The sequence below is a fragment of the Dromiciops gliroides genome, chromosome 1, assembly GCF_019393635.1.
Source record: "Dromiciops gliroides isolate mDroGli1 chromosome 1, mDroGli1.pri, whole genome shotgun sequence".
NCBI classification, from domain to species: Eukaryota; Metazoa; Chordata; class Mammalia; order Microbiotheria; family Microbiotheriidae; genus Dromiciops; species Dromiciops gliroides.
The window spans coordinates 517,780,963-517,806,354 of record NC_057861.1 but is presented as its reverse complement, the minus strand read 5'-3'; the positions used below and the strand labels follow the sequence as shown (position 1 = coordinate 517,806,354).

The 25,392-nt window shown below is 36.1% G+C and overlaps 1 protein-coding gene across 2 annotated transcripts in view; it reads right to left on the bottom strand.

Annotated features, from left to right (window-relative positions):
* SLC12A2 (solute carrier family 12 member 2) overlaps window positions 1-25,392 on the bottom strand; it is a 130,744-nt gene that overhangs the window by 29,926 nt on the left and 75,426 nt on the right. For both annotated transcript variants that reach the window (XM_043969701.1, XM_043969710.1), the window contains exons 8-15: window positions 23,160-23,287; window positions 22,994-23,078; window positions 19,206-19,357; window positions 15,031-15,138; window positions 13,540-13,663; window positions 13,016-13,117; window positions 11,006-11,161; window positions 8,292-8,391 (exon numbers count right to left, since the gene is read on the bottom strand). In XM_043969701.1, the coding sequence (XP_043825636.1) occupies window positions 8,292-8,391; window positions 11,006-11,161; window positions 13,016-13,117; window positions 13,540-13,663; window positions 15,031-15,138; window positions 19,206-19,357; window positions 22,994-23,078; window positions 23,160-23,287 (955 nt within the window). The remainder of the gene's footprint in view (window positions 1-8,291; window positions 8,392-11,005; window positions 11,162-13,015; window positions 13,118-13,539; window positions 13,664-15,030; window positions 15,139-19,205; window positions 19,358-22,993; window positions 23,079-23,159; window positions 23,288-25,392) is intronic.

Sequence of the window (25,392 nt, the reverse complement as noted above, 5' to 3'; positions counted from 1 at the left end):
AATTCTCACTACTGTTCCAGTCTTCCTACCCCTTACTTACCACCATCTCCTAGGATCTCACCTACAGATCCAGTAATGTGGGACTCCTTGCTATTTCCTGAACAAGACACTCTCTGTCTCTCCAGACTGTATATTTTCAGTGGTTGCCCTTATTCCTGGAACTCTCTCCCTACTTCATGTCCATCTCCTAGCTTCCTTTAAGTCACAGTTAAAATTCCACCCTATAAAGAAGCCGTTCCCAAACCTCCTCCCTGTGTTTATCTCCAATTTCTCCTGTTATCTTGATTGTACAGTTGTTTTCTTGTTGTTAACCCTATTTGACTGTGAGCTCCCTGAGAGCAGAGAATATTTTATTTTGCCTCTCTTTATAGCCCCAGTCCTTAGCACAGTGCCTAGCACATCACTATGCTTAATAAATGCTTCCTGACTGTTAGCCGAAGGTCATACAACTATCGAGTACAAGAGCCAGGATTCTCTCTCTTTTGATCCAGTTTGGCTTGGGTCTCCTATATCACCCCAGAAGCTTTCTAGTCTAGTCTCCTGCCTGGCTAGATCAATATAAGTGGCCTGATTCTTAACACAACCAATTATTTCATTCTTCATTTAATTCTTTATTCATTTGAAATGATAACCAGTTCAAGCATAAAAGTGATCTTCACACTTTTATCAATGCCTTGTATATCTAATTTCCTCAGTCTATATGACAAAAGATGCATCTATCTATACCATGTATGCATCACAGGATTCAAGCTCCAAGTCAAACAAAATAAGCCATATTTTTCACTTAGATCATCAGCTAAAAAAGAACACCAAATAATGAATTCTTTGAAGCATCGTGTAGATCTAATGTATCAGATTTTCCATAGAAGCTATAGACAACAAGTACAAAGATATTTAAAGCAAATGAGAAAGAACACTTTCTGGTATTTTAAGGTGACAAGAAACATTTTAAAGTGTCATGGTTATTTTCAACCATCCTTCAGTTAAACAAAGTAGCAAACACCAAACATTTCAGATTGTGTAGGTTTTTGTCCTTTTGTTTTTAAAATAAACTCAGTTAAGTTTGGCTGCTACTTATGACTCAGGGGGAACACCAAGACTTTCTTCAAGGATTTAAAGGAATGTAAAGTGAAAGAAGAATTAAGATTTGTCAGATCTGGCCCCTGAGGTCAGAACCAGGAGTAACAGAAAGTTGCACAAAGGCAAAGTTTATGGCAGAAACTTCCCAATAAATAGCTATTCCTAAGTGCAATGGGATGTCTCAAAGGGTGGCACATACTAGATAACCATTTGTCCAGTGTGTTATAGTAGGAATTCCTTTTCAGCAGGACCAGGATGCAGCACCATGCACCAACGGGTGAACAAGGCCTAGTGCCCCTGGATTTTGTTTTATAATACCCCATTCAGACCATGAGCATTATAATTAATTTATCTTTCCATGACTACCCACATGGCTAGCAAACAACCACCACCTGTTAATCTCTCTATTTTAAACACTCCCTGTATCACTTCATCATTATCTATCTGGGAGCAAACTGTTCTGAACCCTACATCTTGTTCTTTCCTACAGTCCTCTACAACTCTGCCCTACCTATGTCCAACTCCAATCCGGCTCCTTTCATCATTCCCTTTTAAATTCCCATACCATAATGGACAAACTCCCCTTTATTCTGGCCTTCATATTCTGGCTCTCCTAAGCCTTCCATCTACTTGACCAAACAGGCCTAGTTTTCCTCAGATGATGCTGTATTCCTGGCCATTCTCTTCACACCCCCACAATAACCTTCCCCTTCCCCCCCCCCTTTAACAAGTACTTGGGTCTGTTTCTGCCTCTATCACCCACCTCTCTCCTCCTTTGAAGCTTACTCTATTAACGTTTTGCCTTCTATGGAGACTAAGAGAGGCAGATGTGGCACAGCGGATGGAAAACTGAACTTGTAGCCTCAAGTCTTGCCTTGGCCACATACTGGCCTTGTGACCTGGGCAGGATACCTAACCTCTCAGTGCTCTAACCCAGGTGTCAAACTCATGGTGGCAACAACCAGATGCAAATGTAATTGGGAAATGTTTAAGAAAACAAACACAGACTGGACATAATGTTAATTTGTGGTTTTCTAAGTCAATATATGACCTGGAGGGATGTTTCTTAATGAGCTTGACACCAGTGCTCCAGCCACCTCTCAGAGACTCAAGGTTGCAGAGAAGGTATCAGCTGGCACTGGGAGAAGTCTGAGATTCCCTAAAGTGATGAAATCCTAGGTGTGGTGGCAGCTCATTGTGTCAACATACCAGTAGATGTGCACTAGTCCCCTGTCATCCTGTCACCTATTCTGAATTCACTTCTCAGGCAAAATCACCTCAATATTTCCTGCGCTCAGCCTTCATCCCACAAGACTGCTCTGCTCCTTTGGCTCTGTAGGTCACTTCCCCCTCAAACGTCCATCTTAAGGAAAGTGCTCAGAGCAGCCATGTTCATACCATGACGGGTTCCAACTCCTGACTCTCTGGACTTCTTTCTCCATTCCCCTACCCCCCCTTCAGCTTCCTTTGATGTGCAGTCTTTCCCCATTAGAATAGAAGCTCCTTCAGGACAATGCCTGTTTTTCTTTTTACTTGCACTTAGCCTTGTACCTGGAAAATAGTAAGTAATAAATGCTTATTTATTTGACTTGTTGACTTTCCTCTCTTCCTAACCTGGACCCAAAAGTTAACCAATTCATTTCGATTTTGTCCTCCTTGATCACTGAATCCCTTATTACTTTGTCCTATTACCACTCATCCCTTGGAAAATCACAGCCACCATTTACCTCCCCATGTTCTACTGAATGTATAAGGAGGAAGTCATACAACTGTGGGGAATGGGTACTATATATTCAGTTTATCTAACTTATACTGGATCCCCACTGCAAAAAGGCAATCTTTTAATTTTTCCCTCAAGCTTCCTGCTTTACTGACAAAAATTGAGGCCACTTACTGAGTTTCCTCTTTTCCCTTTCTCTTTATCCCCAAACTGTCTTACATGAATCCATTCTCTCCTCCTTTTCCCTAATCTCTCATACTGAAGGGGGTCTTCCCCTTGTCAAAATCAACCACTTCATAGGAACCCTTGATTCCATCCCTTCCTGTATCTTCTCTAACAGACTGCTCCATCAATTATCTGCCCCACCCTTCATCTTCAACTTCTCCCTTTCTACTGATTCCTTGCCAAAGTCTTTCCCAAACGTAAGCCCCTCCCCCCAACTCCAAAAAAGCCCAACAACCCCAAGCCCCAGTTCTTATCCTTTGTCTCTCTGCTGTATTTAACACTACTGACCGCCCTTCTCCAGGATATTCTTCTCTCTCCAGTTTTCTGTGGCATTACTTTCTCCTGGTTCTCCTCTCTACTGGACCACTCCATTCCAGTGTCATTTGCGGCTAGATGAAACCCTTAACTGTGATCGTTCTCCAAGATGATGGCCTGGACCTCCTTTTTTCCACTTCTTCCTCTTTCTCCTTGCACCTCATCTTATGGGCTTAATTTTCAACTCTTGGCAGGTAACTCACAGACATCTCCCATACACCCAATTACCTACTGGAGATTTCAAACTCAAAATAGTTGTGATGGAGACTTCTCAATCTCAACATGTGCAAAATAGAAAAACACCTTTCCTCTGAAACTCCCCAGTTCTGTCAAAGGCACCATCACATTTCCTGTTTCCAACATTCATAGCCTGGGCATTATCTTGTATCCTTCACTGCATATATCCAATGAGTTGCTAAATCTTGACATTTCTCCCTTTAAAAGACCTCCTACATCTAACTCCTGTCTATTTATACAACTACCACCTGATCACCTTTCACCTAAAAATTACAACAAACTCCCTACCTCAAGCCTCTCACCACAGCTAGCAAAGTGACCTGCCTTAAGTACAGATCTGACCAACTCTTATGGTTTCTTAATGCCTCAAGGAGAAAATATAAAGAACTACACTTTAAAGTCCTTTACAACCTCACCCAAATCTATCTTTCTAGCCTCATTATACATTATTCTCCTTCCACACTCTATGATCTAGCCAAAATGGTCTTTTATCATTACTTAAACACTGCAATACACTTCTTGTCTCTGCTTCTGCACTGGTCATCTCCCAGACCTTTAATGTTCTCTCTCTTTCAATGTGTAAAATCTCTTTCTTCCTTTAAGCAGCTTGGGCTTTTTAAAAGTACTTTCTTTTTTTTTGTTTTGTTTTGTTTTGTTTTGTTTTGTTTTTAGGGCAATAGGGGTTAAGTGACTTGCCCACAGTCACACAGCTAGTAAGTGTCAAGCGTCTGAGGCCGGATTTGAACTCAGGTCCTCCTGAATCCAGGGCTGGTGCTTTATCCACTGCGCCACCTAGCTGCCCCTTAAGAGTACTTTCAACACAATCTTTCTTGATGCCTCCCTCCTAAGTGCTACTACCCTAACCTCATTATACATTTATTTATATTTATTCTGTATAAGCTTATATATGTATACACCTCCCCCAACAGAATCTAAGTACCTTCAGGGCAAAGATTATTTAATGCTTTCATTTGCACCCCCAATGCAAATCTCCGAGTAGCTGGCACACAGTAGGTGTTTCATGCTTAGTGACTGATTTCTGATATTGGACTTGATGGTCCCTTCCAACTCTAAAGTTATGTAATTCTATGATACTCAGGAAGAACAAAGTTTTCAAAACAGAAAAAGAGAATTTTCCACTTGATTAATATTTATGAATAAAGGTAGGTACCATTCCAAATGAACTGACACATTTAACTTTTTTAACCTGGTAGTTTTTAAGCAAACGACTAGGTTTATAAGCATAATGATTTAAAGAAGATATATAAAGTTTGTTAAATAATAAAATTACTTAAATCCCTTTCAAATCGTAGAATTATAGAAAATACTGTCCAATTATGGAAAACAAAATTAGTAATTAATGTCAGGTTTGATCCATTGTTAGAACATTACACCACATTTACTTGTTTAATGATACAAATTAAAATGCCATTTGGTACGGTATCAAACACAGTTTAGTAACTGGTAGGTCAGCATTATCACAGCATTAATTCTTAAGAAAAATCATTTTATGGGTGCAACTTCTAAGCTTCTAACAGATAAGAGCAATTTGATAGCAGAAGAAAATGGGTAGACCTAACTTCATTATCTGTATTTTAACCATGATCTATATTTATCTCAAAAAAATTCAATTTTCCTATTTCCCCGAATAGCAACCATTATCAGCTGTCAACCCTTAATATAACAGTGTTTTCTGGTAGCTGTGGTAATATTGCTGGCTCAAATCCTTCCTCACTCTAAAAAAGCAGTACCTTTTTTTGGGTAAATAAGCCCCATTCCAACACCAATGCTTATCTTCTCTCAGAAATAGATGTAAACACTACAGAGCAACTTCATTCTACTCATAAATTTCAAATAATCAAATTCGAGTTTGTAGCAGTAAAGTTACAATAGAAACATATAAATATATTAGTATTCATTTAAAAATTCTTCATCAGGAGTACTTTGCTTTCTTTTTAGCATGAGACATTATCCTACTTGTAAAGGGTCAGGAATTCTATCTCACATCCTCAGGCAACAATAACTTCCTTTTATTATGTGCTTGTTGTTTACACTGTGCCTTGAACTACAACATTCGGTTGCCAGGGTCCCTACTTTCAAAGGAACTTACATTCTTGAAAATTCAAACCTTTCCCAATATTGGCAGTCAACTGTCATCCCCAAAAGACTTTGTTTATACTTCTTTAATGAATTTCTTTTATATTAAAATTATGTGTGTATGTGTCACTTCCTTTTACTGCATCACAAGCTCTGTCTTATTTTGTTTTATTTAATCTTTGTATCTTTGCTGACATGTAGCTCTGTGATTAATTCATATCACAAACAAAAAATAAGCACTATTACATCCATGGCACTGTGCTATCTGGCAAAAAAAATAGTTCCTATTGCCATGGAGCAACTAGAACCCAGGTCTTCTACTTCACAGTTGCACCAAAATACGGTATTACCAATTTTTTTTTTCAGGGCAATTGGGGTTAAGTGACTTGTCCAGGGTCACACAGCTAGTAAGTGTCAAGTGTCTGGGGCAGGATTTGAACTCAGGTCCTCCTGAATCCAGGGCCGGTGCTTTATCCACTGCGCCACCTAGCTGCCCCAGTATTACCAATTTTTAGTTTCAGTGGAAAAAGAAGTGATTTTAATGAGTACCTGGATCTGAACCTGGGCTTTGCCACTGACTACTTGTGTGACCTTGGCAAAGTCACTTGACCTCTATGGGCATCTATCCATTTCCTCATCAGACTGCATTCCATCTGAACCTAGTTTAATGTTAAGAAGATACTTCAGAATTCTGTATCATTGGAACCGATCATCAGTATTTCAGGATCATTATGATCAATCATTGGTATTTGTGGTACTGAACCAAAGCAGTACTAAAGAAGCTATAAAAGATATGGTCAAGTCTGTACAGACTTTGCAACATACCCTTAAAATTATTTTTTAAAATTCCTAATACCAATAGGCTGTTTCTGTAATGGGTTTTATAGTTTTAATAGGTGGAAAATATTTTTAAGAGGAGTAAATATTATTTAAAAGATTTTTTAAAAAACATATTTATCATATTGTGACATCTATTTCTAAATCAATAGGAACCTTTCATGAAAAGTATGTGTGATTCCATCATCTGTTTAAGTGTAAAATAACAGATTTTAATATTAAGCAGCATTTAATAGTAAATCAAAGAAAGTTGCTGAAGGAAAGAAATAAAATAATGAATTATGAAAATGTAGACATTTCCAGAAGACAGCTAAGGAAAAGAATGAAAAAATATATAAGTATATAAAATATATAAAATATATTTGTTTTGGGGGGGGTGAAGCTATTGGGGTTAAGTGACTTGCCCAGGGCCATACAGCTAGTAAGTGTCAAGTGTCTGAGGTTGGATTTGAACTTAGGTCCTCCTGAATCCAGGGCCAGTGCTTTATCCACTGCGCCACCTGGCTACCCCTGTCCTATACATTTTTAAAAAGACTTAATTCACCTGAGATTTTAAAATATAACAAGATTATAAGATTTCAACCGCGAAAAGTAGAAATCTTATTATTAAATAAATAAATCTTATATTAAATAAAATAATTTTAAAAATAACTATTCTGTAATGTGACTTTAAAAAAAAGAAAGTCATAAGCCTAATTTGAGACGAATGTAGAAGTCAATATTGTATTTTTAGCATTATTTCTTTATAATGCTTCTGTAATTAAATCTAAACAATTATTAGAAGCAGCAAACTAGAACAGTGCTAAATAAAGATATGAATAGACTTAAAATCTGACACCAGTAAATAGTATATAATAAACTCCTACCAAAAAGAAATGTACTTAATAAGGATTATTAATCAACAAAAAACAAATAAAGTACATACTCCCTTCCAATCCTATGGCTCTAAATTAGAATGTTAAGGCAACTAATACTTATCCCTGCCTACTTATATAGCCCCCAAATTACAGTTACACTGTTGTGATAAAAACAATTACACAAGAAAAGTTTTGTTCAGTTGTTTTCAGTTGTGTCAGATTCTTCTTAACCTCTTTTTGGTTTTTCTTGGCAAAGTTACTGGAGTGGTTTGCCACTTCCATCTCACTTTACAGCTGAGGAAACTGAGGCAAACAGGGTTAAGTGACTTGGCCCAGGGTCACACAGCTAATAAGTATTTGAGATCAGATTTTGAAAATCAGGAATGTAAGTCTTCCTGACTCCAGCCTAGTATTCTATCAATTGTGCTACCCGGATGTCTCAAGAAAAGTTTTGCTCACACCTAAAAGTAAGAAATAACAAAAAATAAATGTAGTAACAAAGGCATTATAAACTTAGTAGTGGGTGATAATTAAAGTTATAATAAAAGAACTGTTTATAAATTATTTTCAAGTTCCTATCTTTAGGAAGTCTTCAAACGATAGAGATGGTGATCCTTACGATATATGCTTATGAGGTAGGTAACAATTACTAACATTTCATAGAGAAGTAATAAAAAACTTAGGTTAACTTCTGATTTAATCTGTAATTATTGCTAGATTAGTTGACTCTAGCCCTAAGACTTTTGACCGAAAACTATATTGCTGGCTCACAAGAAATGAGGATATCCAAAGGAGATATATATATATATATATATATATATATATACATACACATATATATAAAATCAGCCACTTCTATTGTAGTAATAGCAAAGAGTTGTTGGGTATTAAAGAAGTCTCTATGTGACATCTTGTTAGTTTACCTGAAGTTCTTCACATGGTCTTCTACACCAGAAAGACGAATTGAGTGCTGCAGTGCACTCAGATAAGTCAGGGCTTGTGTGGAAGATCCCCAATTCACATCTGTGGGAAGATATAACATTGCTAATTGTTACCAATTTAAATTTGTGGGGGGGAGCTTTTTCAAATTTTGACTGTTATTTATTTAAATCTTTCACTAAAATCCTATTTGGATGCCTCACTGTTATGCGGAGGTAACCCATATCTACTGTATGCTCACCAAATTTAAGCTCTCAAGTCCTACCACACTGGAAAGTATTCAAGTATGGATTTAGTGAAAGATTGTATCCTGTTGGTGGCCTACCATCTCAGGTAAGCTATCTGAGGTTCACAACCAGATGGCTGGCCATCAGAGACTGTATTTTTTTGGGGGTAACGTCACACTCATGAAACCACAGACATACATGTTCATATGTGTGTGTGTATACACATGTGTAGTGCAGGTATATGTGCTGTGTATATACATATACTTATGTGTTCATGAGCATATATGCACATGCATATAGTTGTAAGTGTGTGGTGACATCAACTCAAAAAAGATATTTTCGCTTCCATAAAAGAATATCTTAACATCGTTTTAAAGAGATGTCAAGGGGCAGCTAGGTGATGCAGTGGATAAAGCACTGGCTCTGGATTCAGGAGGACCTGAATTCAAATCTGGCCTCAGATACTTAACACTAGCTGTGTGACTCTGGGCAAATCACTTAACCCTCATTGCCCCACCAACACAACTAACTAACTATCTAACTAAAAATAGTAAGAGATGTCAAGCCTTAAACTCTAGACAGAACTCCCGTCCATAACACAGTTACTGTACACAGCACAGAAGAAATTTGTGCTTTTCAGACATTTAGATTGGTTACATTGGCAATTTGGATTTCTTAGTAAATTAGCAAATGTTCTAGACCCTAGCTTCTTCTTTTTTTTTTTTAAGTGAGGCAATTGTGGTCAAGTGACTTGCCCAGGGTCACACAGCTAGTAAGTGTTAAGTGTCTGAGGCCGGATCTGAACCCAGGTACTCCTGACTCCAGGGCCGGTGCTTTATCCACTGTGCTACCTAGCTGCCCCGACCCTAGCTTCTTAAACTGTGGGGTGTGACCACATATGAAGTTACAAGTGAATGTGAGGGTCATGAAAAATTTGGCCACAGTAAAAGGATACATACACCTATTTTATATACTTATATGCCCAGGGTGGCACGAAAATTTCTTGGGCAAAAAGGGGTTGTGAGTGGAAAAAATTTAAGAAGTCCTGATCTAGATGTTCATTCCTTTCTCCTGTTTTTATAATGGGATTTTAAAGATATTTCTGTGAAAAATATCATGGTTTGGTAAGTTAAACTGTATAACTGACAAATATTTTAAAGATTAACAAGCAAAGAAAGTAGACCTAGAAGAACTGATTATAAAGGCATAGTCTCATATTTCAGAGTCAATATCCCAATCTAGATTTCAATTTTATATTTGGATTTCTGGAACAGCCTCTCAGTTCTACTTCTGCCTCTTGACTCTCCTTCCCATCTACTCACTTCTTTACATAATTGCCAAAACAATTGTCCAACAGGGATAGCAACTAGATCTGTGAATTCAAGAAAACTAGGTGAGGAAATGCCTTCTCTCAATGCAGACCAGCATCTTCTAACCTATAGTTTTAGGGTGCTGCATAGACCACTCAGAGGGTAATTGTGTTACCCAGGGCCACAAAACCAGTGTGAATCAGAGTTAGGACTGGAATCCAGGCCAGTCCTCTTGCTATATGACATCTGCCTTTGCTGCTGCCAAATAAATGTTAAAAATGTGAATATTCATTAACACATTAATTTCTTTTGAAACACTTGTACTAGCTATGAGCAAATATATAGTATCAAAAGACCTAGATCAATGAAAGCCTTCAAACCTATCGTTTATTACCCAGTTCAGTCCCTTCACTCTAACCAGGTTAGATTCTCCCTCTCCAGAGATTTGGTTCTATCCTTTTGTTCCCAATGTTCTCATTTGAAATTCCAACCTGCTGCTTCTTCACCAATAGATACTGATCATGGTTTTTGACATTTGATTTATTATTATCTTTTCCCAGTCAGTAACTACATCCCTTTTGAAGGATTTCTAAGTTGTGTGCCTTTAGAATTTAATTAAAAAGTTTAAACTACTTGATTTTTAAATATGCTCTTATAAGTGTGTGTGTGTGTGTGTGTGTGTGCGCGCGCGCATCCCCTCGATTACTAAGCTCAAAGAGGCTGTGGCTGGCTTTGGGAATCCAATAATATCTAATGCAGTAATAGGCACAAAGTAGGGACTCAATAAATGCCTGTTCAACTGAATCACAGTCAGTTTACATATGTGCTGTGGCTATTACACTGCTTGCAGTTTTAAACCTTAAAAAGAAACTTTTTAATAACTGATTTTGACAAGCTAAAATATTATCAGATTGTATTACTATCTTCTAGAAATAAGATAAGCTTAAATGTCATTATGAGTAAATAAAATGAGAGCATCAATAATTGAATTTAAAGTAGCTTTCTTTAACAAGATGGTCATACATTTTCTTATTTGTATATTAAGCATAAACTTGCCTTTCAATGCAAAGCAAATAAATGTAAATGATGATCCTAAGCATAAAATAACAATACTTAGAACAATATTTTAGTCTAAAAGTATACATTACATAATCTACTGACCTGGTTTTTTGTAGGTGACATAAATGTACAATCCAAGAACTATGACATATGTTAACAATGCAGCCCACCAATTAATGACAAACATCACTATACAACAGAGAATTGCTCCAATAAGTGAAATCCACATGTTGTAATATTTGAAAGCAGGACGCCAACCTAACCATAAAAAAAATTAAGATCATGTTACTGCACATTTACATAACCTTCACATTTTGTAATGATTACTCAAAAAAACTGTGCTTTTTATATCACTTTTACTTTCCAATAACTCACTCTGCCCTCCCAATAAAAAAGCCAAAGAATATTTAACTTATGTCCCATTCATTTCTTTTCTTCCTTTTTTTCTTTCTTTTTTTTTGGTAGGGCAATGAGGGTTAAGTGACTTGGCCAACGTCACACAGCTAGTGTCAAGTGTCTGAGGCTGGATTTGAACCCAGGTCCTCCTGAATCCAGGGCTGGTGCTTTACCCACTGTGCCACCTAGCTGCCCCCTTCTTTTCTTTTTAAAGGAGGGTTATATATTTCACCACTTAGGGTTGGCAAGGGGCAGGGAAGGGAATAAGTATTTATATAGCACCTACTATGTGTCAGGTTTTGTGCTAAGCAATTTTTTTTTTTTGGTGTGAGGCAATTGGGGTTAAGTGACTTGCCCAGGGTCACACAACTGGTGTGTCTGAGGCCACATTTGAACTTAGGTCCTCCTGAATCCAGGGCCAGTGCTCTATCCACTGTGCCACCTAGCTGCCCCCTATGCTAAGCACTTTTAACAAATTTCTCATTTCATTCTCACAACAACTCTGAGAAGTCGGTGTTATTATATCCATTTTATAGTTGAGAAAACTGAGGCAAACACAAGTTCAGCAATTTGCTCAAATAGCAATAAGTGTCCAAGGCTAGATTTGAACTTGGGTTTTCTTTACTCCAGGACCAGAGCACTGTCTACTGTGCCACCTCTGGAGTCATTTATAAATGTATTAGCAAGTAAACTATCACAAGAAACTATGGAACAACAAGTACATTCACTTCCCTCACCTGGAAAAAAGTTTTCAAACTGAAAGAAGAGTCAACAATTCAAAAAACACTTATTACAACATGAAAAACATATAGAGGTCTACCTTCTACATTTCCAATGCTGTTGTGAACATTGTTGATTTTGTTACTTTGTTTTAACTGATGGAAATATTCATGTCATACACATATGTAACCCAACATACAAAATATATATTTCAAAGTAAACTATAAAAATGGATAATCCAAATAGCCTCAACACCCATGTTAATGAAATGGTAGGCTATTTATATACAAAATCTTTCATTTGGAAATTTAATTTAAATTTGGAAAATATCACAAATTTATAATTTAACTCTATAAAACTAGTATCTGTTTTATAACATAGCTATATATAGGTATATACATACAAACTATATGTAGCTATTTAGGTTTAAAAGATGACAAAGATATGAAGTTGCCACAGTAGTTTAAGCTATATTTTAAAAGTAAAAATTAAATATATTTATTTTTTAAATATACCAATTATTAAATTTTGATATAGTGGAATTGGGAGAGAGACACCCTGGATTAAAATCCTAAGTACGTTACGTGTAATTCTGAGCAAGTCTTATGTTCTCTGAACAGGTTTTGTCATCTGTAAATTGAGAGGCATTGGTTTAGAGGATCTCTAAGGTGACTTCCAGTTCTAATTACTGTCATTATCTTAAAAAATTACAAAAGCATCTATTACATAAATTTAATCCTCTTTCTGGTCCATAATAATCCTTTTGCTAAATGCCTAGAACTGGTTTATAGCATTCTCAATTGTTATAGTACAAAGTTTTGAATGTTATCTTTTCTATTAGTATATGTTACAGTTACATAAAAATTATATAGTAATACACATGCATACATAAATCCAGTTGGCAGGTTAAGTGTCTTTTCTAAAATCACCAAACAATACTTTAATAACCAAACTCTACATTAACAAACTTTAAAACTTCAAGTGGACAATTATTACCTGGAGATTTTGCAAGTGAGGCATGAAACACTGAAAAATTAATCAGTGCATATGAGGCAAGGAAGAAGTTGGAGATTATTGGAGCAATAACATTCAATTCAGCTGCAAAGATCACATAAAGAGGTTAAATTATTTACAGATTCAAATTAAAGGTTACTATTTGAGAGAGACTCCATTACCCCTCTGTATTAATTCTGTTCTATTCCCATATAACAAATGAGGTCACATGGTTCATAACAGGGTAAGAATTAGCATTTTTTAATAACTCAGAGTTCTGGAGCTGAATTAAGGACTCTACATTTCCAGAATTAGGATATGAATTATTTTGGTGAATCCTATAACTAAATGGGTTTTAAGTACTTCCTTCCTGACAATCTCTTCTGAAAGCAAAGGGGACTTAGTTAAGTTGAAACCAGTTATAGTGAACTGAGACCCTTGTTTAAATCTGAGGTCAGAAACAAAATAATTATGAGTTAAAATGTAAGACCTCAAAACTCACATTTATATCGATTTAAATAACTAACCAATTAAGATGAACCCAAGTGCAATTAGGAATGTCAGGAGATAGCCACGAAGTGGTTCATTATTCTTCCCGTAACCTTTAGCAAACATCTGGAAAGCTGGGTAGATATTGTCCTTACACAATGCCTAATTAAAAAAAAAAAAAGGGAAACATTAAAGTAAAAGATAGGTTGTGCCAAAGGCATTTCCTCAAATAAAAAAGGCTCATATTAACCTACTTTATTGACATATTTTTCCCTCTTACTTTATACTTGTAACAGTGAAAGGCCCTTTAATGTACAATATAGTTAGGTATAAACAATCTTTTATTCTCAAAAGTAAATAAGAGGAGTGCTTAAAATACTTTCAGGGTAAATAACTGATCTAGTCAAATGTTAAGAGGTTCTTTCAGAAAGAAAACTGTACCCCTGGCTGTAAGAGTTGTATGTAGCTCTTATGTCATTTATACCAGAAAAAGTCACTCATTCTGTTTACTATCACCACCAATGTACATATACTACCACCAGAACTGGCAAATTACAGATGAAAATAGTCTATAACATCATTGTGGTAAGAGTCAAATTGGTTAAATATAATATTAAAAAAACAGAAGCAGCTTTTAAAAAATTAGTTCTTAGTTTAAGAGCTAATATTTTGCTCCACATACTTTTTCTAATTAAAGAGTTAATAAAAATTCAATGTCAAAGATCTATCATTTATTTTAAGAATTAAGGATGTGATATTTTCTTAAAAGATCGGTTATAAGGCTATCAAATAAGGTCAATAGTTCCTTCAAGAACACTGTAAGCACAAAATAAAGGTATTTTTCCTTTAAGAAAATTATCTCTGTGTGTGTATACATACACAGATGTACACACATACATACATTCATATGTGTATATGTATATATACAAATATACACACATACACCTATATATTAAAAACAAAGCTTATGATGCAAATAAAAATCTTAGGTTATTGAACCAATACATTTTCTTAAAAAAAAAAATCAACCAGCACAATTACGAGGAAAGTTAATTCCCTTTTAATGCTATTAGGAAATAGTGTTGGTTAAAAACAGTCCTTATTCAACAATTAATAGCTGCTTGGCTATCAATATAGTTTAAACAAGGGTAATACTCTAAATCATATTTATAACTGGTTAGTTAAGTTGATTAAAATAATATTTAAATCAGGAAAAAGCCCATTTGTTTTCCTCTGTTGTATAAGCAGACTACTCCTAAGTCTTGCCAACTATCTCATATATACTCACCATTGGTCACAAAGAAGTAATGGGAAAGGATGCACATATCACTGCCAATACATCACTTTTCTATTAATCTATTTTCCACTAATATGGAAAATAACTAAGACTATATGCCATGACAGAGGGCATCTTCAAGTAGGAAAGATAATATGTATTCTTATTGTCTGTATTAGCACACTTTATATAAATGAGTTCAAAATAATATCTTATGGCAATAACTTGAATAACCTGATTGTAATGTACTTACTTGAAAGATTTTGGGAGCACTCACAAGAGATGCCAAGGCAGAAGACAAAGTAGCAGAAAAGATACCTGCTGAAATCAGGGGTGCAAATCCTGACACCATACTCATTACCTAAAAGCAATAAAATAAAACAAAAGCAATCTTATCAACAAGTAGATGAACTAAAAACCAATACCAAAAGTATTATCAGAAGCAAAATACTAGTTATCTCTAGATTATTTTAATAAAAGGGGCAAAGTCAATGGCACTTGTTTTTGGTTTCATAATGTCTTATGGCATTATAAAGTGGCAGTTAAATGGCAGAGTGGATAGAGCACTGGACCTGGAATAAGGAAGACCCAAGTTCAAATCCAGCCTCAGACATTTACTAGCTGGGGTTTCCTGGGCAAGTCACCTAACCTGTCTGTCTCAGTTTCTTCATCTGTAAAATAGTCGAAAATAGCACATACCTCCCAGGGTTGTTATGAGGTTAAAATGAGATGAGATGACATGTGTAAAATGCTTTGCAAAATCTTTAAGTATTATTTAAATGCTAGTTATTACTGCATTCTTTGAAGATTTACCTTCCCAATTATTTGTCACTTTGGATAATATTAAAATTATTTTGCATTTACTAAACACAGATGTTAAGATGACAATAATCTTATGGATAATCAAGACATATACAAGACTAATATTTGGGTATATCAGCATCAGATCTAGTTTTTAAGTTAGAAATTTCTTGATTATCTGTAGGATTAGTTCATATGAAAATTTTATTATATTCATAATAGAAATGTTTTGTACATAACATAAAGTTAGCTAACCCACTGAATACAGTCAGGATCCAGAAAGATTCTCTCTACAGCACAAATCAGTGAGCTCAATCTTAGAAGGATGTTGTATACTTGGGTTGAAAAAAATCAGTTTTACAAATGCAAATTAGAATAAGCCTGTAGTTTGAAAAAGATCCAAGGATTTTAGTATCCTCCACCCCTCTGTTTTATATCTTTATAAGAACACATATGGAAAAAATTTAAGTAATATAAAGAACTATACAGTGTTAGAGCTGAGGGGATTTTAGAAATGATCTCAAACTATTCCTCTTTTTGGGTCATGGACCCCTTTGGGATTTCAGTTTACTGAGGCCTATGGACCTCTTCTCAGAATAAGGTTTTTAAATGCATAAGCTCAAATACATAAAATTTAAAAGGAACATATATGTATGTATATGTATACACATTTGCCTACACACACACACACACACACCCCTAATTTCACAGACTAGGCTGAGAGCCCTTGATCCAGCCTATGAGTTCTCAAAGTGCACTCCTGAAAGTTCCTTGTGGACCCTTCTAGGATGTCCACAAGATCAAAACTACTTTCACAACAATACTAAGATATTTAAAATTCGAATATGGTAAATATCGGTAGATATTTATATTACCCATATAAACAAAAGATCTTGGGTAAGCGTCCTCAATTTTTGAGAGCATACAGGGGTCCTGAGAACAACAAGTATGATAACTATGGCTTATGACCAAAATCCTAATTTTACAGAGTCACACAGCTATATGGACAATGAACTGGGTGAGTAAATAGGTAGAGAAGCAGGACTTTAAATCCAGGTCTTCTGATTCTTAATATAGTTTTCTTTCCATTATGCCAACTGTCCCAATACTATGCTTCCCAGTTCATGCATGAATACGCACTAGACTTGATGAAGACAACAAACTTTTGTATTTTAAAGCAACATCACAAGAATCTGGCATTTTCAGACATTGGGCTGAAACCAACATTTGTGCCTTTCAAACACAATATCAATGTCAGAATAGCCCTGAATCACTAACTGTGCATGAATACTTTCTTTCATTCTAGAAATTTTACCTAGTCTTGTGACTAGAAAAACAAACGATTATGTAATGTTTTAATATTTATACCACTCAATGAAGCAACAATTATTCTTAAATTGCTTGAAATTTTATAACAAAAAATCCATTTCTTTGTTAGAGATATACAATGGAAGAATGAGATGAAAGCAAAATTAAAGCTATATTATTTGATCTCTATTAAATAAATTTTCTTTAAAAACAATTCTGAAAAATATATTTAATTCTTGGATTATTTGGGGTTTATATTTAACATAGACGTAGGCCAGAGGAATATGATTTCAGTTAATTACCAATCCTTCTTTTTTAGTCATTAATGTCCTCTCCAACAAGACTTACCAAATTATCTTTTGGAGGTGATAATGAACACTGAGAAACAAAGCTGGACTACTGAGTATAGGAGGAGGAGCAATATACAAAAAGTCTGGAAAGATAGGTCAGGGTAAGGCTTTTTAAAAGGACAGTGAAAAGAAGACTAGTCTTGGAGTTAAGAAGACCTGGGCTCAAATCCTGCTTCTCACCTACACTGGCTGCTTGACCAGATCTAAGTCATTTAACCTCTCAGTTCCCCAAGCAACGCTATAATACTCTAAAATACAGACCAGTTCTAAAGCTGCATTGAAGAGAGAATTTCACATTTTAGGTTTGCACCCTCCAAAACAACACAACTTTATACGGGCATGTCTGATTAAAGAGCATTACTGATTACCAAAGTAAACTCAGAAGTAGCAGTAATAGTGGTAAGACAGACAATTAGACAACAAGATAATTAGAATTAGGCAGGTTCTCCATTTTTAGTTATAGGAGGAAAAAGCCATTTCAGCAGTGATTAAAACAAACCCAAAACCTCAAGGAGAAATATTCTAGATAAGTGAGCTTTTCAGCCAACTGAAACATTCTTTTTACCATCAAAATTAAAATTATATTTAACTGTTTCCCACAGAAATCTCACTAAAACCTATGGCATGCTTCCCCCTACCTTCTTAGAGTATGCTAAACAGAATCTAATATTTTCTTGAAGACTCAAAGTTATCAACGATCACTTACTCCTCTGCACCATAATACCAGGATCCCCTCAAGGGCTGAGGTACTTAGAGTTATTAGCACATAAATGCTACAGACTACTGAGATTTTATAATTAAGCATATGCTATAAACCCACTTTTCTATGTTCTGCACTGCTTCTAGCCTATCTTATTTTGTAGTCAACTACTCACTTCCATGGGTTGGTCATAGATATTAGGGTAGGCACTTTGTCATTTGAGAGAACATTCTGTCCACTTCATCCAAGTTCAATCAATAAGCATTGAGGGAGAGCCTATCCATGCCGGGTACTATGCTAAGTTTTATGGATAAAAAGATAAAAACGGAACAGTCCCTGTCCTTGAGGAGCTTCATTCTATCAAAGGAAGTAGCATGTACATATACAAATATATACACAGATTAAATACAAGGTAAAGGCAGTTACACAGGTCATTGCATAGAGTGCTGGGCCTGGAGTCAGGAAGACCTGAGTTCAAATCTTGCCTCAGACACTTAGTAGCTATGTGACCCTGGGCAAGTCATTTAATCCTGTTTGCCTCAGTTCCTCATCTGTAAAATGAAGTGGAAAAGGAAATGGCAAACCACTCCAGTATCTTTGCCAAAAATACTCAAAAGGGGTCACAAAAAGTCAGACCCAACTGAAATGACTGAACAATAACAACAAAACACAAGATATTTTGGGAGGAGGAGGATTAGCAGTTCACAGTGTTCTGGAAAAGGCTTCATGTAGAAAGTGGAACATGAGCTGTGTCTTGAAGGAAATAAAAAGTACTATGAGGTGGCAGAGGGAAGAGTATGCATTACAGGCACTGGGGATAGCCAACTTAAAGGGAGATAAAGTCTAAGGTGTAAGAACAGAAGAAGGCTAGTTTGCCCCAAAGGACAGTAAGGTAAAGGTCCACAAAGATATATTTGAGGCCAAGTTGTGAAGGGTTTTAAAGGTCAAACCGAAGTTTCTATTTGATTCTAGAAGCAACAGTCACTGGGTTTTACCAAGTAGGGGAGCAATATCCTCAGACCTGTGCTTAAGGAAAATCATTTTGGTAGCTGGGTGGAGGACAGACTGGAGTAGGGAGAAACTTGAGGTAGGGAGGTCAATTAGCAGGGACTGCAAAAGTCCAAGAAGGAGGTGGTAGGAGCCTGAACTAGAACAGTGGCTGTATGAATGGAGTGAAGGAGACTCCCACATAAGAAGTTGTGGTGCCTGGTTTTGTTAAACAATGCTAAAACTGTTCGACTGCTACTAAAATATGAAGGCCACACTCACCTGGAAGTTGTTCATCAGGCCATAATCACAAGTTGTGGTTTCACATGCTGAAAAATCAAAATTTAATTTGCAGGCTGCAGAAGTGCAGTTTGTTAGCTCCATGGTGATAGTGTCATTGATATTTCCAGTAGCATCCCGAACAACACAAGAACCTGAAGCACAAGTAATACTTTGTATAAGAAATAAGTAATTTAGTTAATTTTCTTACTATAAATATTTCTTAAGTGCCTACTAGGTGCAAGGTACTGTCCCAAGTACAGTACATAAAGATAAAAAAGAATACCTGCCTCTCAGGACGCTTAGATTCAATGGGTGAACTCATATAACATGTGCACAGATAAATACAAAGTGATTTGAGGAGGGAGAGAACATTAATAATGGAAAAGATCAGAAAAGACTTCATGGAACAAGTAGCACTTGAACCTAATTAAAGGAAGATTTCAGGTTTTATAAGCATGGGTGACTGGGAGGATGGTGGTACAATCAAAAGAAATAGACCACTTAGAGGAAGAACAAAAGATAAGGACAATGGTGATTTCAATAATGGGTTAAATAGGTCGTTGGTTAGACATCCAATGGATAATTAGAAGTTGGAGAGGAGGTTGGGATCAGAGGTGTAGACTCTGTAGAGACATGATAACTTGAGTTTAAGAGAATGGATGTGATTTCCCTAGGGAGAGAGCATAGAGACCAAAAGAGGAGTAAAGACAGAATCCACTGTTAAGGAGATAAAGGTGAGGAAATTAGCAAAACAGAACAGTGATAATAGACACAGGAAGAAACCATAATAGTGCAGGGTTGTAAAAACCCAAAGAGGAAAGGTTATCAAGGAAGGGGTGGCCAAATGTTTTAAATCAAGGAAGATAAGGAAAGGAAAAAAGTTCATTTGATTTAATGATTAGTGATTTTGAGCCAGTCAGTCAACAACCAATTATTAAGCAACTATTAAGTGTCAGGCACTATGCTGAGCTCTGGGGCACAAAGAGAGGCAATAGTCCCTGTTCTCAAGGTGCTCACAGTCTAAAGGGGGTCACAATAGCCAAACAACTCTGTACAAACCAGATATATGCAGTAGACATTGAAGATAATCTACAGAGGAGCTGGGACTTGAAGAAAACCAAAGAAGCCAAGAGAGAAGGTGGGAGAATTCTAGGTATGGGGCAAGCAAAATATATGGAGTTGGGAGATGTGAGTCTTGTGACTGAGGAACAGTAAGGAGGCCAGTACCACTGGATGGTAAAGTAGGAGGGAATATATTAAGATGTAAGACTATAAAGGTAGGAACAGGTGAGATAAGAAGGGCTTTGAACGCTAAGCAAAGAATTTATATTGGAAGTGATGATGGGAGAGACTTGACACACGAAGACCAACCATGAGGTTACTGTAACAGTCTAGGTGTGAGGAGATGACAGCTTGCACCAAGTGATGGAAGTGTAGGAAAAGAGAAGAAGGCATGCAAAAGAGTTGTTATGAAGGTAAAATCAACAGGATATGCCAACAATATGATTGATGGGTCAGCAAGGATGACATCTAGGTTGCCAAGGGTGACTGAAGGATGGTAGTACCTTCAACAGTAATAACACATTAGGAAGAGGGGAAAATGTTGGGAGGGAAAATAATTAGTTTAGTTTTGGACATCTTGAGTCTAAGATGTCTACAGGACATCTCATTTGAAATAATCAACTGGAGATGGGAGTCTAGAAGTTAGGAGAGAGGTTAGGGCTGGCCAGGTAAGACAGAGAATCATGAGCATAGGAAATAGCTTGTTCAGTAATGATAGGGATGTAAGTTTCAAAGGGTTGATGAGTCTAAGTGGTTGATGAGCAAGCACAGACAATAAATACAGACTATCTTTTTTGTGAAGGGGAGGGGAAAGATAGAATGATATCCTGAAGGAGTAGCAGGATCAAGGGAAAGCATCTTTTGTTAGGACTATATAATCCATGGGAAAGTAAAGAGGCATAAGCTGAAGGTGCATGAGATGAAAAGACTGATGAAACATGGTCATAGATGAGATGGGATTTTGAATGGGCTTAAAAAAAGGGAACGTATTTCCCCATCTCTCTCTCCCAAGAGATAAATTGATAACATTTTTTTCTAAATCATATTTCTATCTATTGGTTCATCAGATTCTGACAACCAACCAGGGAGGTAAGTATCAAAGTGGAAAATGAACTCGTATAGGAAATCTGCAGAGGAAAACTCAGTGAGTTTTTTCTGTTACAAGAAAAGTTCAGTTAGTTGAGGTGGTGGGTATGAGGAAATTTCTGTGAAGTCAAAATAAAAGGCATCAATAAAACTTTTTCAAAATCCCTTTAGAAATTATGCATAGCTCTGAAATTTTCTTATCAAGCCTTTTTAAAGGAGGTATCATGGAAGAATGTTGGGCTCAAGAGTCAGAGGAGAACTGGATTTGAATTCTGCCTCCCTCACTTAATTGAGTTGTGAGATCATGTCATTTAGCCTCTTTAAGGTTTCACAATCCTAAAATGTGACCTGCAGACAAGTAATAACTGGAGTACCTACAATATGTCAAAGATCCTCTATCCTCCTTTGTGAGAATCAGAGGAGATAATATCCATAAAAACACACTGTAAACCTTAAGGTACTATAAAAGTATCAGATATTATTTTTGAGACACCACTCTGAATAGGTCAACCTAGCCATTTGTTAGGGAGAAAAAGATTATTCCCTGAGTTTTAATTGCAATCTCTTCATACCTGTGCTAGACAGAATGAAATTATGGAGAAAGCCAGATGCAGGCTATGAGCCAGAGTCTTTATCCCTAGACTACATATCTGCTTCATCTGAAAATAATATTCCCCTTGCCACAGTCCCTTTAGTGGAAACATGACAAATCAAACATGAAATTCTTTCTTTAAAAAAATTTGTATTGTTGCGTTTACTGTATTATTGCTATTACCTATGGGAGTGATGTGCTTGTTATTTCTAGTAGGTTTAGTTTATAGGAGCTTAGACTTGGAGGGGGAAGGTATACAGAAATTACCTGGTCTAGTCATTTTATAGGTGAGCAAATGAAACCTAGTTAAGTAATATGCCCCAAATCAAGAGGCAGAACTAAGCTTCAGACCTAAGTCCTCTTGACAAGTCCAATGCTCCATGTAAAACCTTATACACAAATATATATACAGAATCAGTAAAAGATCATTTGGATTCTGGCCAGAAATCTGCATTTTAAGGAAAACTGAAGATATGAAAATTCATATTTTAGGAAACTCTTGGCCTTTACTAATTTGTGGATACATTCTTTGCTAAGAATTAATGAAACAGAGCATGTGATGGTTTCAACAGGTTTTTCTAATACCTAGAACTACTCCACTAGGATTTTCCACATTCTTTTAATTTAAAGGGTTATTTATAGTTACAGATAATGATGTTCAATTTCAAACTGTACTTTTAAGATTTAAAACTTTTAAATTAATCAAATTCTGAAACTAGTTCTCTTCAAAGTTCAGCTTGTGCCACTTCCCCCATGATGCTCTTCCTGAATCTGTTGCTACTGCTAGTGTCCTCTTATATTTCACCCCCACCCCCACAAACTTATACTTAAAGATGTATATATTGTCTCTCACCGACTGGATATAAATTGAGAACAAAGACTGTTTCATTTTTGTATTGATATCCCAGTGATTAGCACAGTATCTTGCACACTATCTGGAGCTTAAATTGCTTGCTGATTAGCTGACCATGTTATGACTATAATCTACAATGTAATATATAAGAAGTTTCTAGAATAAGTAATAAATTTTAAAATAAAGGCTTTTTACCTACAGATACTGCAATTCCTATGTAAACCAGAGTAGTAATTAAAATGGCTAACAGCGTTCCTTTGGGTATAGCTGATTGAGGATCCTGAAAGAAACCAGATAAAATGATTAACAACAAAGGGAAAAGGTGTTTTTCATGTAATTGATATCCTAATTTTCGACTTACCGCAAGATCACCTGAGATATTTGCCCCTGCTAGAATACCAGTTGCAGCAGGGAAAAAGATAGCAAATACAGAAAAGAAAGTCTCCTCATCTCGAAAATCTGGTCCAAAATTTTCTGTAAATATTTCACCTGTCAATGAACAAATATTTTTCAGTTTGTATTGAAGAGGAGTCTTTGAAAAGTCATATTTTCAATGATACACAGGACTTATAAATTTAGGAGAGATCTGGTTGATGCCAATATAAAAAGTGGTTCTTTAATGACAAAACTGGATCATCCCAATGAAATAAATACAAACAGGGCATTTCCTACAAGGGCTGAAAAGAAGGAAGAGTAGAGTTTAGAACCAAAATGACAGACAAGTTTGAGGACTTATCCCCATTTTATTTCCAAGAGCGGCATGCACATTTTACCTAGTATTTGTCAATGAGCCAAATATATGATAAGCAAAAATATATAGTGTAGATTTTTTTATAAGCATGAAGAAAACCTTCACTGTGGGGTCAGGTAGAAAAAAGGAAGTTGTATATTTTACAAAAAGGTGGCTCTCAAGACAATGAGAAACAATGACCTACTGAATACTGTATTAGCCTGAAATCAGACTTGCTTGGGGTCCTCTGAATTATACAGTAAAATTCCTCATGGAGCTTTTTCTCCTTCAGTCTTTCCTTGCTCCCTTCTAAACATAATAATCTTATATTTGATTTTTTAAAGGTTTCGACTTGCTCAAATCCAGGAGCCAAAACAATCTGAGAACAATGTTTCAGAGGGAGAGGGACTGGAGCTATTTCAGCCCAACTAACCACTGTCCAAATAAAAAGTGAAACTACATATAACTGTGCAGTGTTACAAACAGTACAGGTACTTAGAAGTTAGCTCCTTCTTTCCAATAAACGAGTGAAGGAGGCAAATGTCTTTATCAAACCTGTAGCTTGCAAAGTCAAAGTCAGAAATCTTTTTTTTTTGTGTGTGTGTGTGTGTGAGGCAATTGGAGTTAAGTGACTTGCCCAGGGTCACACAGCTAGTAAGTGTCAAGTGTCTGAGGCCAGACTTGAACTCAGGTCCTCCCGACTCCGGGGCTGGTGCTTCATCTACTGTGCCACCCAGCTGCCCCAGAAATCTTTTTAAAAACAATGCTGCCCCAATTTTGCACATATCTACTAGCATGGATGTGACTGTAGTCAATATTACTGTGGATAAGCAAAGAAATGACTTGAATTAATAGAATATTCTTCTGCAGCCTTCATGGGCTCATATATTAAGAGCTGGAAGGACCCTTAGAGTCCACACAGTCCAAATCCCTCATTTTACAAATAAAGAAACTGATGCACAGAGAAATTAAGTGACTAGCTCAGGGTTACACAGTCACACAGTCTGAAGTCATATTTGTTTTTGGTTTTGTTTTTTTTTTTTAGTGAGGCAATTGGGGTTAAGTGACTTGCCCAGGGTCACACAGCTAGTAAATGTTAAGTGTCTGAGGCTGGATTTGAACTCAGGTACTCCTGACTCCAGGGCCGGTGCTCTATCCACTGTGCCACCTAGCTGCCCCTGAAGTCATATTTGAACCAGGTTTTCCTGACTCCAAGTTCATATTACCTTTCTATTGCTCTCACCTGACTTCACTTATGGTTTCTTACTTTTACTGGACAACACCACTTATTGTCCCTTGTCAGATCTCAAGGGCTAATGGAAGTGGTCTTTTTACTTCTCATGTTTTTGCATATATATATATATATATATATATATATATATATATATATATATATATATATATATATATAACATAAGAAATAGCAAGAATTTAGCCATACCTCTCTCTGTAATCAGGTTATTTCCGGGAAAAGATGCAATTGGAAATTTTGACATTTGGGGGGAGAAATAGTACAATATAGGAAATCTGAGAGTACCACAAGAGAATAAATTGGATGAAAACTTGAGTAGTTAGAGAAAGAAGCTTTTTATTTAAAAGCTAGAAAAATATTTTACTTGCTTTCACAATGATTTGAAATATATAGAAATATAATCCAAAAAATTCAAAACAAATCATGTTATAACCAGTTCAATACATAAGTGAAAATTTTATGAATATTTCTTCTTTTTCAAAAGCAGGAGAGAGGTCCAATTAAATTCTGAAGAGCTGTAACACATATCCTAAATTCTATTATTTTGTAATGATAAAAATGAAGGATGCTAAAAAAAGATGACTAAATCCTACTGTACTACATAGAGATCCA